At 37.3% G+C, this 19,584-nt stretch overlaps 1 protein-coding gene across 1 annotated transcript in view; it reads right to left on the reverse strand.

Annotated features, from left to right (window-relative positions):
- LOC119776824 (zinc finger protein GLIS1) overlaps positions 1-19,584 on the reverse strand; it is a gene marked incomplete at its 5' end in the record, with an annotated part of 70,684 nt that overhangs the window by 15,446 nt on the left and 35,654 nt on the right. Inside the window, 3 exons of the mRNA XM_038275441.1 lie at positions 3,447-3,588; positions 9,711-9,821; positions 12,762-12,923. Of these exons, the coding sequence (XP_038131369.1) occupies positions 3,447-3,588; positions 9,711-9,821; positions 12,762-12,923 (415 nt within the window). The remainder of the gene's footprint in view (positions 1-3,446; positions 3,589-9,710; positions 9,822-12,761; positions 12,924-19,584) is intronic.

Below are 19,584 nucleotides of genomic sequence, written 5' to 3' on the forward strand. Positions count from 1 at the left end.
ATAGCTTGATTCATCACCACTTAAATCATCCGTTAAAAACCTCAAATGTTTCCCTCTTTAGACCCAACATGTGCTACCACACAGTTCAGAAGAAGACTCTTGACACTACATTTTTTTTTAGGATTTTTAGATCACTGATTAATACAGTTTAGACAAAGACTTACACTGCAACGTCTTTATCATACATTTATGTGATGAAATCACGTTAAGCAGAACATAATTGTACAGAATGCTGCTATATTCTTCCTACAAGCTGCTACTAGCTTTGCTGATCCTGTGGAAAAAAAGTGTTCCCACAGAATGGCACTGCCTCCAGTTTTTATAGTAAGATTATGCAGCACAGAAGTGAACACTTTATTAACAAGAGTTTTGAGTTGTTTTTTAGGGTAGTGTCAGTGTAAATCAATATAGAGGGCCCTTAGTGAATATACATGACACATCCTTCAGATTTGTGATTGTTGTATGACATTGATGTCACTTAAAAGCCCTAGAAAAACAAAAAAAACCCCACCAACAAACACCTGGTTTCAGCTCTAACGAGTCCATCCAGGTATATCAGGGAACACCGTAATCATCCTCTATGCACAGAGGGGTTTCTCGTAAGCTTTACTGCAGACATGTAAATAGGTGCAGACTTATAATCAGTTAACAGGAAACCCCGATTAACTCTTACAGGAACCATGACTCAGTTTCTGCCCTGCAAATGTTAATGACTGGATACCTGCCAGCTCTGCCCCATTTCTTTCATGCTTCCTATTAGTCCTCAAACAAAGTCAAACTCGTGTAAATTGGAGTCCTGAATCCAAACCACAAGGCTGCAACATCTTTGCTGGCAACAAGTACAGTAGAGCCTAATTTGGAGCTTGCTTATAAGGAAGTCCCTTGGAGGGCTTTAAACCTGTTTAAGCATGAGAACAAGCAGCATCAACTTAAAGATGAGGGAAAGCAGCATTTTAAAAGCCAAGACCCGGAGGCACTAGTTGACTTTCTAGTTGGAAAACATTGAGCATCAACTGATGATCTATAGCAGCAAGGAACGAGAACAACAGGGGCTCTGGACCAACTACAAAGAGGAAACAGGGATGGAGGTATCAATAAAGTGAAGCCATGGGGTCTCTCTCTACCTTGTCACTTCGATCTCTATAATCCATTTATTAGTGGTGCTCATTCATTCAACTGTAATGTGCTTTTTATTAGAATCCAAATCCATTAAGCATCAAAATGGGCGTGTAGGGACCTGGCATGCCTATATAAACCCTCTTTTTGAAGCATTTAGCTCTCCACAAGAAGCAGCAGAGTTAACATGACTCTAACAAAATCCAAATCAAGCTAAATTATAAGCTGTAGCACATTTTAACCTTAGAATTAAACAGGGTATTAATGTTCAACTTTTGATGGGAAATATGTATAAGCAATTACAATGAAGCTACATTTTGAATGCAGTTTATCTTAATTCAAAAGCCCTATTAGTGTCTTAAGGCACATTGAGGAATGTGTCTGTGCCTTCCGGGTCATGGCAACAACAATAAAGCCTGAAATTGATGAGCCAAAGTCCGGTTGCCTTCAGTAAGAGCCTGCGTTTTGTAGAGAGTTAGAAATTCTAGTGCCTTAAAAATACCAACTGTTTATCTTCCTTTACTCTGATACCCTTAAATAAAATCTGGTTCAAGAATTGCATCAGAAATAATCTAATTAGTAGATTGAGTCAATTGTGTGTAATTAAATCTCATAAGCAACACAGCTGTTTTCTGAAGGCAACAGAGGTCAGGAATGATCTGTTGTGACATAGCTGTCCATCAATACTGATGGGCTTGATAAAGGAGAGCGTTAATTAAAGAATATGCAAGAAACCAATGAGGAGACCCAGAGATGCAAAGTTCAGGTAGGAAAGTAAGCTGATAGGTCATTCAATAAATCTGTATTTAATTGACATGTGTCAAGATGGAATCAGTAATGACGGAGGAAGCAAACAGATGCTTTGGGAGGATTAGACAAAAATGACACTTTCTGGCTTATATATAAATAACTACAGTATAGTGGTCAAGAAACACTGCATATTAGCATCCATCCATCCATCCATCCATCCATCCATCCATCCATCCATCCATCCATCCATCCATCCATCCATCCATCCATCCATCCATCCATCCATCCATCCATCCATCCATCCATCCATCCATCCATCCATCCATCCATCCATCCATCATGCATGCACAGGGAGAACATGCAAAGTCCATGCTGGGAATGAAGCCTGAACCTTCTTGCTGCAAGGCAGCAGCTCTACCCACGGTGCCACCATGCAGCCCTATAAGCATCCAAATAGTTAAATAATAGTGGTGGGACAAGCCTTGTCTTCAGCCAGCATTGTTTTAAAAATATGTTTTTTAGAATACAAATGCATTAAATCTGCTTTTACTGTATTTTAAAAAAAGCATTAATCCACAAATTCACTTTCTAGTTTTACAGTCACTTACTGTATGTTCTAGAAAACATATTGAGGGGAGCAGCTACTATTGATCTTTATAAGCCTTAGTCTTACTGGGCAGGTTAGGTAGCTGCAAATATTAAGTTTTCTTGGGAAAAAAATGAAAACATGCTCTTATTCATGAGAAAAAAGATGACAAGACTCCAAAGAGTCTGTTTGGGGATCAAGTTTTATTCTTTTTAGGGGAATGCACATTATCTCTCCCCCCTGTGTCATTGGTCTGTATCCAGTGCCTGTGAAGACACTGAGGATGACTGCAGTTTTAGAAACTGCATTTAGCGTCATTCAAACTCATTTGAAAAGAGCTGGACAGCATCTTATTGTCTTTTTTTGCCCAGTTATTGTTAGAGTTATATTTTGGAGAACCCTGAAATTTCAGTTTGAACTGTGATTTCAGACAAACATTGTATAAACCACAGTGAAGAATAATGGACTACAGGGATAAACAAAAACAGTAATGGAGCACAGATTGGTACAGTACAACCAAAGCAATAACCCCCATCTCCATCTCATAGATAGATTTGTGTTCTTCCTTTCAAAATATGTAAAATGTTCCACAGAAATGTACTCCTCATCTTACATCTGATTGGTTGGGATCAGATCATGCTACATGACGCTGACAGAAAACAAGGTAAAATGGAGAGGGAAAGATGACGACAGTGCTGGAGGTTTCACTAGACACTTTTTAAAGTGGTTTGCTGTCTGTTCCCATCAGCTTTCATAAGACGTTGTAGCAAATGCACCTTTCTTTGTGGTTCTAAAAGACACAAAAATTCAGAAAACTAATTTCTCAAACAAACCAGTTGACATGTCCTCTAATTTTTAACAACAAATAAAAAAAAAAAAAAATGGACTTTTTTGAATTAATGATTCACCGATGCATGTTTTAGTAAAAGCCCACAAAAACAGGGATTTGTTTTCTTTGATGTGTTACAATCAGTGTTGGATGCCTTGTCTGCACCTGTAAAGATGTCTGGACACAGTGCAGGAGAACGACCATCTTTGCCGTTGTAGAGGTGATGTGAGGAAGTGGAGCTCTGGAGCTGCTGCAGGGAGAGACAGTCACTCATGATATCTTGCTCCAGGTGTGGGCAGGGCCGCAGCTAAGAAAGATAACAATGAATTATACACAAAGAGTGAGTTTTACAAATTTCAAAATAAATCTGTTTTTTGTAAGTGTACAGATAAAAGAATATGTTCAGCTTCTTTCTGTTCTTTTCTCTCTGCTAAAATGAAACGATGATGTTAATGTCAATAAATGACTTTAACATTTATATGTGTCAATTGTAAAGAAAAGCTAGATAAAGAAAAAAAAAACAAAGAAAAAAAAAACAATTACCTTGATTGTAACCTTGGCTGTTAGGATTAATTAGATTAATTTTTGTTCAACACAGTTGGTTTTTGGCAACTGAGAGCCCATCAAAACAGATGGGTTTACACTACACAAAAACAAAGCAGCTGTTCCAATACTGTTTTGTTTCTTTTCTCACCAACATGTTTTTGTGGAGGTGATGGCAAATCCAGTTTAACACAATACAAGTATATGAATAGTTCCATCTGAAATTAATAAAAAATAGTTTTTAAAATGTTTTTTGAGTCAGATATGTGGCGGGTAATGTTTGGTTTATTGAAAGATTTTTGGACAGACTCAATATCTCTGCAGTGTAGGGACTATAAATAGGATATTCGGGCGGACGGTACTGCTGCTGAAGCTCCTCAGAAATGTTATTAGCCCCCGAAACAGTAGTGAGAAGTTCTTTATCCATTCTTTGCTTGCTTTGGGTGTCAACTGTTGCGGCGAATGTCCTTCGTGACCTTGAAGAACGCAGCCTCTGAAATCGAATGCACCCACGGACCTGCTGGAGCAAGAACTCACATAACACTGGTGGGAAACTGGTCTTCAAGGACTGGATTTGCCCACCCCTGCTTTATTGCATCTAAAAACATGTGTTTAACCCTGCTTAATGAAGATTAGGATGAAAGTGCATTTTGTATAGTGTGTGGGCAGATCTCCCAATCTGTTGTGATGCCTCACCTTTTTCTTTTGGTTCATTGTCTCATTATCACCTGACAAAAGTCTATAAGTTCTTCTAATTGTTGTAAACTGCACTGTTCATAAATTAAGTCAGGCTGCAGCAAGTTGGAGCTATCTTAAAGATTCTGTGTCTCAATAACTTTATTACCACAGAATCAGAACATTGTCTCCTACTGCATGCCGGAGATAGGATAACTTCTGTCGAAAAGAAACGCTCATGCATCGCAATTTTTCAAAATTTGCATAACATCTGTCACGGCCTGCTTTAGCTGTTGATAAAATTAGGCATGCTAAAGTTGAAGATTTTTTTATTATCTACAGCATTGTAATACAAAACAGATAAACATTGTCATGTATGCAGCTGACTTCTATCATCAGACTCTTTTGTAATACAGCTTTAACTGTAGCAGTAATAAGACATTATTGTTGAGTTACACACTACAGTTGTTACACAACCACATCTGTTCTCAGTTCAGAAGATTTTGCATGATTTAACAGAGACTCAAAATAGCAGGATTATTCTCGTGCCGATTTTGCTTTTTGAAGAAAAAAGTAACTTTAAAAACAAAAGTGTCATGTAATCAGACATAAATGAATTTAGGGTATCTATGCTTAAGATAATAGTGGAAAACTACCCAGTCATTAATTCACGTGTTAAAGCTAGATTTATCAATGTTGACGAATCTTATGAACCTAAGATTAATTAAAGCCATGATGATGGCTTTACAGTTTATGTTTTGCTAAAAAAGGGAACTGATTTATTGCAACAAATGCCAACTCCATTGGCTGCTGAGTGAAAAAATGTGTATTGTTTTATTAAAAAGCTCATAATTTTTTGCAGCTTCAGATATATCGGTGTGACTGAAAATAGTTTTTAACACATGCTGAAACAAATACATTCTGGTCAATTATGTACAGACGCATCTGTTAAATTTAAAATCTAAATACAATAATAAACAATTTCTCTAAATATGTCAGATCATCCAATAGTTTGCATGTGAAGACTATATATTTAAAAAAAAAATTTACAATAGGAATACCAGATTGTTAGGTCAGATCTAATTAATTAATTTATTTTTTTAACAAATGAAAGAAACGATTAACCATCAAACATCATCATTGTCAGTCTTCCAACTTATACATCTATCCTCAAATCTACAGCCTACACTACAAAAATTACTTCCACATTTTGATTTTGTGGTTGGAAACATCTTTTTTCTGCATCATTAAGACATCCTCTTGAAACTTTGTGTATACGTGACAAAAATCGTTGACAAGGTCCCGAACGGGCAATCAGTATATCTCTGCTTTATGTAGGATTTCTTGTGTTCCCACAAGGGATTTTATAATGCTCTCAATGTGGTTTATCCTAACAGTTTTCCTGCTGGCATCCTCCATGTTTGGTTTCATTGTCTGTGTCAGTAAATGTGTACACATGAGTATTCCTGGGGATTATTGTGAGCGTCCTGCAAAGCATTCATCACTCGTAATTGAGGTTCTGGTTTCTCTACAGCGACACTCTTAACAGTTTGCTTTTCTGGGCCAACTCCATCTGTGGAGTAAGAGCGTTTGTTTGACATTTGTCCATAACATCTGGGCCGCCGGGGCATTCTGCACTATAGCTTATTAACAACGCTGCAAACACACATGTGTTTCCTCTTTTAAAACGCGAAGGAGCGGAACACATCATCCAGCCTGCCACTATCCAGCCATTTCCACAACAATGAGCTCTTTCTCTCTGTTATTTAGCCACTTCCAGGAAGGGGGAGAGAAAAGGCTTTCTAAACTAACTGTGATGAAATGTGGTGAACCTGATCTACTGAAAAGGGAAATTATTTTCAAATGCATCCCCTCTTCTCTAAATCCAGTTGTAGATAAAAGCTAAATGAACTGAGAGTTTAAGGTGATGTTTTTTCTCATCAGTTTTAACACTTTATCAGAGTTTCTAAGGTGTATTTAAATAGGTTGGTTTGCTGTTATAAGAATGCGTTTAGGTCGAGTTCTTGCATCTTCAATAAATTGGGGATAGAGCACTGGGCAGGGCATTCAAGAAGCCTTCCAAGATAAATTAAGATCTGTGTTTGGAATTATTTCTTGTTTAAAATCTATTACAGATAAAAAAAAAAATGGTTATGTTAATCAAGAATAGCCCAGAAAACATCAATGTTTAGAGTTAAAGCTTCATGCTCAGGGTCTGTTTTCCTTTCACAAATAAGGTAAAAAAAAAAAAGGATGTTATCGCAAAACAAAATTAAGAAAATTAATCCTTTGACTAAAATTGGTGTTCCCATAAAGCAATGGTCCAACAACAGAAGGATGAATGGATATTTTAATTCCATTATGCTTCTGAATTGCCTCAACTCACTGGAAGTCTTCGGACTAAGAAGTCTCAGTGCCTGGAAACAATCCCGTTTAAGTGAATCGTGACAAGAAGAGGATTCTGTTGAGGTTTGATAAAGTTCACTCTAGGCAACTGAACCTGAAGTTTTCTAGAAGACGTTTTGCCTTCTCTCCAAGTAACAGCAACTCAACACATAAACTACTGTGTTGGCTCAACACAGTAGGGCCAACTCCTCAGGACAGGACTCAAGTTGTTCATCTACACCTGAAGACAATAAAGTCCATATTTATGCAAAAGAAGAACAATGATTTAAGTGAGGGGTTAAGGAAGCCATCTTTGTTAACCTGGAAAAAACATCTCTCAACAGAGGAGGTGGTCTTAGACATAACCTTTCACCCACCTTCAAAACACTTTTAGGAAAAATTCCCTGAAGATTCACCTCTCACTTGCCCTCACCTGACTCCCACTTATAAAGGGCCTTCTCCATAGCTGATCTCAGCCTGTGGAACTCTTTGTGAATGAAAACAGCTCAAAGCTTACCATTTTATCCCTCTGTTTGTTTGATTTCTGTCCTGTCATATCCTTATACTCTATTCTGTAATCTCCACAGCTACATATTTAACCCTTCAAAGCCAAGTCTATCATATTTGATACACGATTTTTGAGACTTCTGCAGCATCATCAGTGTGATATTTTTGAAAAAAAATCCTGACTGACAGAATCAGATACACGTAGTAAGCAGAAATGTGTAAGATTATACAGAAATGCTTGATGTATCAAATGTGATGCAAATAAATGCTCTAATTTAACTTATCCGCAAAGTGTGTTTTTTATTTAATCTGTCAAAAAGTTAATTGACAACTCTAATAAAAAAAAGATTAAAATATTCCTCCTTTTTTCTCTTATCTTGACCAGAAGTTGCTTCTGTATCCTCCTCATTAATTCCCTGTCTTTGAAAAGGTTATTTTTCTCTTGTTCAGCAGTTCCTCTAGATCAGTGCTAATGCAGGGATTATTATTGGGGATGCATCTCACTATTCAGGTTCACTATTCACTATTGTTTAGTCAGTCACACGTTCAGTCAATGCACTAATATTCTCTTCACATGGCTGACACAGTGCATGGCACTCTGCAGCTTTAAAACAATTGTGTGCATATCATCACACAGCTGTGAAAACGTTTTTCTAAACCAAAGGGTGAGTCCATTGTGTAAAGCTTGGGAACCCCTGATTTCACTGTGCTAAACATTTGTCTTAGAAAAAACAAAAACCTTTGTGAAAGGTTCCTTTTAAATAAACCTCCTTCCAGGAACCTTTTCTTTATATCTGTATATATCTTTATATCTAATCATATCTGTACCCCTAGCCATCAAATTGTATACCTTTAAAGAAAATAACTTAGATTAAGAAGCAGAACAAACGTCTTATCTGCACAGAATGAATTAAAGCAACACTGTAATATGCTGCAAGCCAGATTAAAGTTCCAATATTATGTTGCATGAAAATTCTGTGTAAATGTGCTTATATAATTCTAGCACTCAATTCGTTAAATGTAAAATAAACTAAATTAAATGTGGTTTTTACTAAAATTGAAACCTGCAATTTTGCTACTTATTCAATTTCTTTTGGTAAAGTTTCAAATTGAGACTCCCAGAACAAATAATTTTTGAAACCGAGACAAAAACCTGAACAGAATGTTCTTTAGACATTGCAATGCAATAAAACGTCTTGTGTTAATAACATCACAAAGCCTTAAGAGACCTCCTACAGTATATTGAGTTTTCAACTCCAACTGAGTCAGCTGTTGAAAGAGCCTCGGTCAGGCAGGTAATCAGCAAGCCTCTATGAGTAAGAGTTTCTCTGTGGAAATCTAGCAGGTTTATACCAACTTGACATCATCTAGGTTCTCATATCAAAGAGGCCACAAAGAAGTGACTGTTTACCCTTCATTTAAACTACATGTGACAACTCAGGAAATTTTCCTAAGGTGACTTTAATCTCTCAAACCACAGTAAAGAAAATGTAGCTATGAAGACACAATTTTAATCATAACATGTGGAATCAATTTCTTTGTCTTAAACATTTTACCTAGTCTGCCAAGTTTAATGGCTTAAAACCTTAAAACTGATTACTTTAAACATTGTGAAATAATCTTTTAAAAAACACCTCCTACTGACTGTAAAATCTGTAGTATAAGTTAAGATGATACCTTAGATATTTTAAATATTAACATTTTGCAACCTGTAGGAGTCATGTTTAAGTAATAAGAGTGGACTCCCTATATATGAAAGCACAACAAAATAAAAGTCAACAAGTAATGTTCATCTTGTGATAAAAAAGAGGAAATTTTCAATCAGATATTGTAAAGTGCCAATCAGTCCACAGACATATGTAACCCTCAAACATATTGAATTAAAGCAATTTCATAAATTTTGTGATATATTTAATTTAACTCAAAGAATTTTTTTTATTTTGAAGTGCCCAAGCAGGAGTGAAAAAAAGAAATCTGAGAAAGAAGATTAAGATGATTTGACCTTAAGTGAAACCTTAAGTCCTGAAAGACTGAATCTCCAAAGATAAAATACCAATAAAAACATAAAATTGCATGATGTGCTATTTTTCAATAAAATGTAACTTAGAAACTGTAGATAAATCTCTTTGATCAAATAGATATTTCTTTTATATTACTTTAGTCACTCCTAAGAGACGCCTTTCTCCTTTCCTATTACAATAAAACCTCTTGGTTACAAAAAAAGAAAAGTCCAAAATTGATGGTATATCAGTAGTTTTGGGCTAAAAATGTAATTAATCCAAATTTTTATCTGTAACCCACCACGATTCCTTCTCTCACCTTCTTATGCACCTGTTGCTCTTTGGCTGAGTGGATTTTGACATGTTTGCGCAGAGAACTGGGATCCGTGTAGCGCTTAGTGCAGCCAGAGATTTGACATGCATATGGTTTCTGTGAGAACAAAGAAGGAATTCAACTTCAACATTTTTCACCAACTTAAATCTTTTCAAATATATTGCATTAGAAAAATAAATATATAGATAAACAGGAAATAAAGAGGAAGAAAAGTTTAAGCTCCTAAACAACTAGATATGTTAAAACAGTAAACAGGAAATTAGTTAGAGAAAAAGAAAAGTCCTACCTTTTGGCTGAGACAGACACAATATTTGAAGAAAAAGAAGGTGTAGAAACAGAATGAAAAGAAAAGACCATCAGTTGAGGAGGTTTTACCACAACTTCACAGCTGATTGAACCATTTTTTCATTCCAGTCAAATGTATATAGACTTTCTCTAGCTCATGTTTTAGCCACACTGTTCATCTTAGCACACATATCGCTGATGCTGCATATTTAGTAATGTACACATTCTAAAAAATATAAAAGCTCCAGGATGTATAAGTAATATATATTAAAAAGTTTGCTTGGATACAAATATAGCTGGATTTTTTTCCACAACAGACTCTGTGGACTAATGGAGAATTTTATGAAGTTGAAACTATTGAGGTTCAGTTTACTCTCCAATTGTGCATGTTTTTTTTTTTTCTAAGGCATAGCAAACCTGTAAAGAAAAAAATCAGGTAAACATTTATCCTCTCAGATTTCTGTTGCCATCTTGCGTTGAAATTAAGCAATACCCAAGCAAAACAAAACAAGAGTATTTAGCTCTGCCCATTTGCACATCTGTCCCATGCACCTTCATTTTGAGGTTTGCCAAGGCTAGTTTCACTTCATTTATAGTGCAAAAGCATAAGTATAGTAAGTAATCCGGTACAACTTCTGAGTAGGGTAAGAGTCATTAAAGCGTATAAAATTGAGTGTTTCTGGCTGAACTCAGTTACGGCCTTAGCTGTGAGTTAGTGTGAAGTCATTAGCTAAATGTGGGTGGTGGAAGAAAACCTTCAACTAATAAAGAAAAGAAAACACAAGTAAGCATTTATTTTCTGGTTTCAATGTGATATTTGAATGATTTAATAGGAAAAAATTTGGTGTGAAGACAGAAAACTTTGTTGAAAAATGGTATTATTTGCATGACTAAAAAATATATCCTGCTTTTTTTACACTGAGGAAACATATTAGGGGAATTTTCTATTTGCCTTTTATGTCTTTTTTTTTTTAAATAAGCACTTAATCAATGTTTTTAAATTAGGAGATATAAACAGGCCACCTTTGTAAGTTCTGAAAGTGTTTTGATTAAAAGGCCCTTCGTTTATAGCTGCTCACTCTTTATCCTAACTCTACTTTATTAGGAAACATTTTTTTTTTCCAAGTTTAAAATGTTCAAAGGTATTATACAAATACAAAACAGTGAATTAGGTTTCGAGTAAGTAAAAAGGTCAAAGGTCCAAATGCACACAGAAAAAAGTTTTGTTCATTTTGACAAGTCTAATGTGTCTTACTGATAAAACATTTATAGTCATAATTATGTCACTTAAGCTAACATGATCAGACTGCTATAAATCATAAATAACTCTGAGCAGAAGTTTACCTTTACAAACTGCAAAGTACACTCCACAGCTCCAGCATTCAGTTGCTCTCCTCCCCATCTCTGGAACTCACTTCTGCTGATCTTCAATATTCTCAATCATATTCTGTTTTTCAAGCAAGACTCAAGATGCACTTCTTCCAAATTGCATATCAAACATAGCATCCGCTTTTCATCGTTTTTTATTTCTACTTTGCTACGTAGTTGTATTGCTTGTTTTAGTCCTGCTTTGTTATTGATTGTATTTGATCTTTTTTATGTGACACTGTTTCTTGAAAGGCACCCAGAAATAAAATTAAGTATCTTATTAATATTATGGGTGTGTCCCAATTTACGGGCTGCATCCTTGGAAGCACCCTGCCAAAGGGGTGTGTATTATATTGATAGTGTGAACAGCTGACTGATCAGAGAGCAAAACTTACACATGCATAGCCTCTGGGTAAGACAGTCCATGTTGCTTTGCTGCACGTGCATACTGAAACACATCTGGTGTATTATTATATCCTAATAAATAAGCCTTTTGCATGACAAAATATTTCGTTTTAAATGTAACAAAGGTTGCACGAAAGACTTAGACAGGCTAAATCTAGTCTTTCATTATTTTAACAATAAATCTTGAGTCCGACTCTAAAACCCAAGGGTTTCAAAGTGTGCACCATACAGTGCACATTTACAGTAGACTCCTTGGAAAAGGCTTATCTAGAATTAGATAATTTTGCAAACGTTTTATTGCAAAATGTTGAAAAAACAATTAAGAAATTCATTTTATTGCGGGAAAACCAGAATGATAAAAACAGAGTGAGAGCAACACAAGTCGTTAATTCCATAGCATGGGAATGGCGGTCAAGTGGACTGTAAGTTGGTGGTAGTACAACCACCTAACGAGTGGCAGCGGAAGATGACTCAGTCGTTCCCCTGCCATAGTGTAGGGTCTAAAGAAACAGGCAGACCTCTGTTTTAGCTGGCAGCCCAAACCCAAGTCCTCTTCAATGGAGGCCGGAGGGGACCTTGCTGTTAATTAACAAGAAGCAGCAGAATGTCGCTCTTCGATGTGAAGTGAGAAAAAACCCATAGTTTCTTTGATGTAGGATAGATTAAACTCTTTCGAAATATACAAATAGGCACAGAAACTTGGCAGCAGAGTTTAAATGTAATAAAAGATAATGAGAAAACATGCACACTAACAAACACTAAGGAAAGTTTTTATTACTAGTTACTCCTTAATTTTTACTTACTCCTTCCCCTTTGATTTTTAAACACTAAATTTCAGCCTGAGTTTCAAAGACAGACAAAAGGAGCCTTTATCTGAAAGACTTCACATGGTTTTTCAGCTTTAGTTAGCAAACCAACGACCCAGGTGATTTTAAGCAGTCAAACACAAATCTGAGAACAGGCAATTTGTTTTCTGACCGTGTCTAGGTGAGTGCGCTGATGCTTGGCTCTGTCGCTGGAGTTGCTGAAAGCTTTCTGGCAACCTGGATGCTGGCAGAGGTACGGCTTCTCGCCTGTGTGGCTCCTCAGGTGGATCTTCAGGTTTTCCAGGCGAGAGAAGGCTTTGTTACAGCCCTCAAACTGTAGGAGGAGGACGGACAGCTTACAAAAAGAGGACATATAATAATAGTCTAAGGTATTTGTGCCTGAGTGATTTAAAAAAAGGTAATCTCTAGCTTTTCTTAAGCTTAAAAAAGAGGACTTTAATTTTACAAATATATTGACTGAAGAATTTACATGCATACGTGCACTGGATGTGTAACTGTAAGTACTTCTTTCCACTGCCATTGAATGAAGCTGCAAATCCCAATTTTTTTGTGAAAACAACTGTGCACCTGTGCCACAGAGTCCTGACCTCTTATGTTAATTGCAGGGGAAACTGGAGTACGCCGTACAGTACAGTCATTTATTTTGCTGTAATGTATAGCAGGAGATAAGCGTTTAGCACTGTATAGTTCATTAGACTGACAAGTGACATTGACTGTAAACAACCTCATATCTGACCCAGCTTGGCTCATTCGATCCTAAGCACTCACCCAATGAGTGCAACAGATTTATTAACATGTGAATCATTCATTAGGCTTCTCACATATCCACTTCAGGGGTCGTAAAGAAAATGGAAAATTAAACAAACAAAAACAAACTGTGGGGGGTGAAAGTAGGATTCACTGTCAGCATTTAGCAGGGACTGTCATGTTAGGAAAAATTATTTATGGGTGAATAATGCGGGAGGTTTCACTTAGTATACTTTATTAATAGGTAAAGCTGTCTTTTTGCAATATTAATTTATGACCAATAAACCGAAATTCTGTTTCTGATAGATTATAATATGACATTTGACCTGAAGAGAAATACTTTTCAATTTAAAGGAGAGGGCCTACTGAACAGGCAATTAACTGGAGTTAATGAGGCCTATTTGTTCCTGCATGAGAAACTGCTGTGTGCTGTCCCATGACATCACTTCCTGCTCCCTCTGCTGCACCGAGGTTTGAGCGGTTTTGCACTATATATTTCTGGCTCTCCCAGTGGGTAATCGCCAGATTCTTGAAAGTCATTTGTGTAAGTAGACCACCCAGCGTTTCTAGCTTTCTACCTGTCTAAACCTGTCTTGTTCGTGTTTGCCTGCCTTGACACTGTCAGATGCTGGCTTCTAAAGATTGGCTTCTAAACTCTGGACTTCGACCTCCCACCTTGCCTGACAACCAAGTCTGTTTGGTTCTGCCCTTGTCTGGGTTGTTGAGCCTGAACCTCAGGTCTACCTGCAGCCTCAGTCCCTCTGGAAACCTCTCCACAGTTAGTGTGCCTCCTGATACTGATTGCCTAGCTCCTACATTTCCTTCTAGCCCTTCTGGAAAACTCTGTCCTGTGGACTTTTTTATTGTGCATGACCCCCGAACTGACTAGGTCTCTCCTGCTAACCTTTCCCCTTTGTGGCATCGTTAAGACTTGAATCAGACAATCTATGATCCAAATTTTTCAAATGGAGCCACTGTAAACGATCGTTAGAGCCAGTACAATCTTCCAGGATCTGAGAAGGTTAGTGGCATTTCGTGATTACAGTTCCAGTTGTGTTCCTGTTCCAGCAACACCAGTTTACTTGTTAATTAACTCTTTCATAACACTTATTCCTTGTGTTTGCTTAACTATCGGGTGTCGAAATTAATTATACACACTGCACTGGTATACTAGTATCTCTGATCTTTCTCTTGACAATACTCCATTGATCCTCCTTGGGAATTGGGTCAGCTGAGTTTGCATTCTGATCAAGCACAGTGAAACCCTATTGGTGCATTTGGCAGTGTGAGCAGGTGCCAAAACCTCCTGGAAATCAAATCCACATGCCATAAAGCTGTCCACCATAACATTTCTGTAAATTAAATCTACACAAGACAGCTGATATTCACAGCTGATAAACAACTGTATTGACCTTGGTATCAATAAAATAAAATGGACAAACTCCAGCAGAGGACATATAATCCAATATAATAATATTGGATATATATATAAACATATAGTCCAATATAATTTTAGACCATGAGCATTTTACACTAAACCTAATGCCACTTATAAACCTGGATTTCCACATTAAATAAAATTAACTTTATCTTAAAGGACAACTTGGTAACTCTGAGGAACAGATCAACTCTATTTCTTAAATACCATTAATATGTAAACAAACAGCATTCTTTGCACAACCATTTCATGGGCATCAGCAAACCTAACTTTGCTGTGTTGAAGGTATTTGTTATTCTACCGATACTGTATGTGAGGTGGTAATAAAATGGAATTGAAATAAAAAAATAAATAAAACAATTTTTTTCATGTTCATGCTATAATCATCAACATAAGCAGATATATATATATATATTACTAGGATAATACAGTATAGATACTTGACTGAGTAAATACAGGCATTGGTCAGAATGAGAACTGCAATGAATAAACCAGTGTAAATACAGTGTACCGGTACTTAAATTTTTAACCTATGAAGAAATGTTATATTCTGTGTTGAATATAATCAGCATATAAATAGTATTGTTATAAAAATCCATGTGAAATATTACTATATATCAAAACTGAAACAAAGAAAAACATTCCATCATGCCAATGATAAAGCTCTCTTGTTAGGATGATCATATGATGTACAGCTTACTTAATTTCTTACTGCTGGAGCTCAAGTTGATTCTGTCCATTCTCTCCTGACCTTTAGTTAGATGGGCCGACAACAGGTCAGGTTACAACTAAGGACAGAGAGGCAGCATTCTTCTAATGGGTCCTCAGCTCTCTCTTAGCTCAACACTCATCCCCAGCCTCCTTCATTCACCCAGCCAAAGCAGGTAGGGCCTTCTATTCACCGAGGCCCCATTTAAGAAAGACGAAACCTAAGCCTGTCATGGCTCAGCCGTTTTGGGTGACGGTGCTTAACTGTGGGTTTGTGAATGTGACAGTGCGGCTTAGAAAGAGGGTCACAGTCAGAGCTAAGCAACAAGTGACAAATTTCAAAAACTTCAAAGTCTTAACGTGTTTGGAGACAAAATTTTCTTTCAAAAGGATCAGAAGACTTTTGCCTTTCAAACAAAGTAAGGTGCATGTAAATAAGTTATATATACTGAGGTTTATAAGCCTAATTTTATTCAAACAAACATTGACGTGCCCAAACACAGTACACTATGGGGGCTTTTTAGTTCTTCCAAACAGAAATAATGTTGAAATGTTAAAATCCTGTCCAAGTCGACTTGGATATTGCTGTTGCCAAAACCTGAGCTTTTGCTTCTACAGAACAGAAGTGTTCAGAAGGCAGTCCACATAGACACTAAGTCCTTTTTCAAAACACCTGCAATATTTGAGCGGATATTAATGTGTTTTGTCTACATAAAAGCCACAGAGCAGAGTTAAAACACATGTAAAATTTAAATAACTATAATTTAAAAACGCACCTGTAAGTTATTGGGATCTAATGAGATGGATATTTAAAAACTTTGGTGTGCATTTAATTTTAGCCTCCTTGAGTTGATACCTGATCAGGTCAACTTTCACTGTAAATATTTGCACATTTTTCTCAGCAACATAGGTCATTATCTGTCATATTTATAGGAGATCATCTGTAACCAACAATATTATCTGTGAAAGGTCCTGATGTACTGTATAAAGTCCTTGCTGCTCTAACAGGTGTTTCTGTTTGAACTCACACTATACTGTATAACTAAAACGTGAGAAATTTGACAAATAAATTGATTAAGTTATTTTTAAACACACACACGCACGTCTGGTTTCACTATTGCGGTGGGGACTTTCCATTGATGTCCATTCATTTATCGGTGAGTTATAAAACTTAACTGTGACCCTAAAACTAACCATTACAGGTACATTTCTAACCCTAGAAATGTACCTGTACCAATTAACACCTTAGCTCTAAACCTAACACCTAAGCCTAAAGCAGTAATCTACCCAAGGGGACCTGATGCAGGTCCCGATAAGAATGGTTGGTCCCTACAATGTACTGTAGCAGTTTAACAGAAAATTGTACCCGCCTTGTAGGAAAAACAAGTACACAGCTTGTTACAAAAACATGGCCACACATACGCACACACAGATACACATATTAATAAAGTATAATGAAAAATTATGAAACTAAGAGCAAAATAGATTTAAAAGATATAAATAATTTTGCAATATCTCATGTAATACATTAGTGGAGGGGGAGGTTGAGAATAAAATGCTTGAAAACAAGTTCTTACAATAGAATAAAAGTTGTACATAGATGAATAAAGGAATAATTGCTTTTTCACTGAAACAACTTTGAGGATAAATTAGAGGTCCATGGAGGATAACCTTGTTACTAATGTAGAGCATAGTATTGATCCGAAGACATAATTTGTGGGGAGACAGTTTGAGCATTAATTTTTCCTGGTGGTAAAAAAAGAAAAAAAAACAAAAGAAAAAAAAACATAAAGCACCATGATTTTAAGGTATGGACTTTACCCAAAGGCCCTGCAAAAAAATAAATCCATGTTAAAGTAAACCCTTTTAATGCAGCCAATCTGCTGGTTTAAATTACTTCTTTCAGAAAGTGTGCTGACTGTCAACTTCATTTTGGAGGTTTGCTGTATTACAGTGCTGGTAAAATGAAATACGCCGCTCCTGCTGGTACAGAGGGAAGGAAGAGTGTGTAATAAGAGTCTCCATCAGGGCGTACCATATGTGGTCCCATTTTGTCAGCCAAGACAGTAATGTGTTTTTTTTTTTCAACCAACTACACTAATCAAAGTTACTGCTATAATGATGATAAAAGTCTCTTGAAATAACATGTGTACATTAAGAAGCATAAACTGTGTGTCAGTAAGATGGTACACCATTCATGAGGGGCTGACTTAAATCTAAACTGTGTGGAAAGCACCATACAGTTTAAAGTGGTATAAACAGACAGTAGGTCACTGACAGATGACTGGTTTTACCTTTGATATTAACTATAAAAACAGTTTAAACTGTGCTAATCACATTAATTGCTTTAAACATGTTTAGTTTTCCTCTCTGAAAACCCTCCATCCAAAGCATGCCACATAAGGGGAGTGGCACTGGTGCACGGGAGGGCTTTCAGCCCCATTTGACACCATTCTTAGACCTGAGTGGGTCGCTCAGCAGTTCGGTAAACATTGGGGATGACAGCGGGGTCCCGGCATGGCTGAAGGGAGCAAGAGCGAGGGTTAAAAACCTGGGACAGGCGGCTTATCACAACAGACAGATTATGGACTCAGCGTTCAGAAAGAGGTGGTGCGTCAAGCCTCAGGCCTTCATGGGAAATTATCCCTGACTGGCAGGGAAAAGACTAAACAGTGTCAGGAGTAAAAGGCTGCAGTGTGGGACTGCTTATGGGCAGCGGCTCATTAGCAACCTGTCGGAGCTGCGGGTGATGGGAACAAACCAGCCGTTATAGACGGCTGCTGGGAGGAATACAGCTGCTGACATGCTGAACAGAAATCTGATTTAAAGTCTAAATGAATGACGCAAGAAGATATTCATCATGTATAAGAAGAGGATCAGATGATATAAAGAGGTTTAACTGTTACAAATAAAAAAAAAGGGGAATTACTAAAGAAATTAAATAAGGACTTTTTTATCCTTGTTTCAGGTTTCAAAATTTTCGTTTGTATGTTTGGAGTTAAAGTCATTGATTTGAAGTCCCCTAGAATCTAAATATATTTCTGTGTCCCCTTAGCTCTGAATTAATTAACTTAAATTAAGAAAATAATTTAAAAACCAGCTCAACAAAGGTTCAGGTTAAAAAAACAAAACAACATTTTCTTAAATTATCCAGTCTGATGGCAGCTTTATGGTAAAACCTAAGGTCTCATTAGTCATAAAGTTGTAGCAGGCCTGCTGCTTAATCTGGATACTCGTTGGTAAAGGTGCTGGAAGCCAGAAATTGTTGGGAGCTGGAGAAATTCCACCTTTCTCCAGCAGAGTCCGCCATGGATCCTCTGAGGGAGCCTCCTGCACAGCTGCAGCTCGTCAAGATCATCAGAGGATCCACTACTTAAGCTGTCTTCAGACCTTGCCTCAACGCCGCAGTGTTGTTCCAGTTGGTCAGCGCTTAAGCCTAGATCCTCAGAGTAATTCGATGACTTTTGAATCCAGCTTGGATTCTAATCCTTGTTTCTGTTTTCTAGGAAACCTGTGCCTCCTCTGTGTAAGCTCAGGAAGAGCTAACCTGCCGAGCCGACCCTCAGAGCCAAACCTGAAGATTCACAGTGAACCTCCTAGCAGGTCTGGACTAGAGCTGGGAAACCCAAAGCCAAGGTCTGGTCAATTAAGACGAGACGCTGTAGCAGCAAACGGACTCTGCTGATGAACTCATCTCCAGAACCAACAGAGACTCTCCCAAAGCTAACCTCAAGAACCCTCAAGGTACAATCAGTAAACTTCAGGAAATCAAACCTCTGTTGGCAACGCTAACTGAGCTGTCTCTCACGCAGACTCCGGTGAACCAGAATCCAGGCCCCGAACCTGAACCAGTGTATACTGTGTGCTTGTGCATAAATAAACTGATTAACTTTCATCCTTGTGTCCGTCAGTGGTGTTCTGCATTCTTGGGTCGCTTTTAGTGAACCCATCATGACAGAACACTGCGGCCAAACTCAAGGCCCAGCAGATCACCTCACCCGTCGACTGGAGGAGCAGGATGCCCAAATTCAGGGACAAACCCAAACGCTCCGTGAGTTATACCGTCTAGTTGACACTCATA

Source organism: Cyprinodon tularosa, unplaced genomic scaffold (genome assembly GCF_016077235.1).
Source record: "Cyprinodon tularosa strain WSP-4 unplaced genomic scaffold, ASM1607723v1 ctg959, whole genome shotgun sequence".
In the NCBI taxonomy this organism is placed as follows: Eukaryota; Metazoa; Chordata; class Actinopteri; order Cyprinodontiformes; family Cyprinodontidae; genus Cyprinodon; species Cyprinodon tularosa.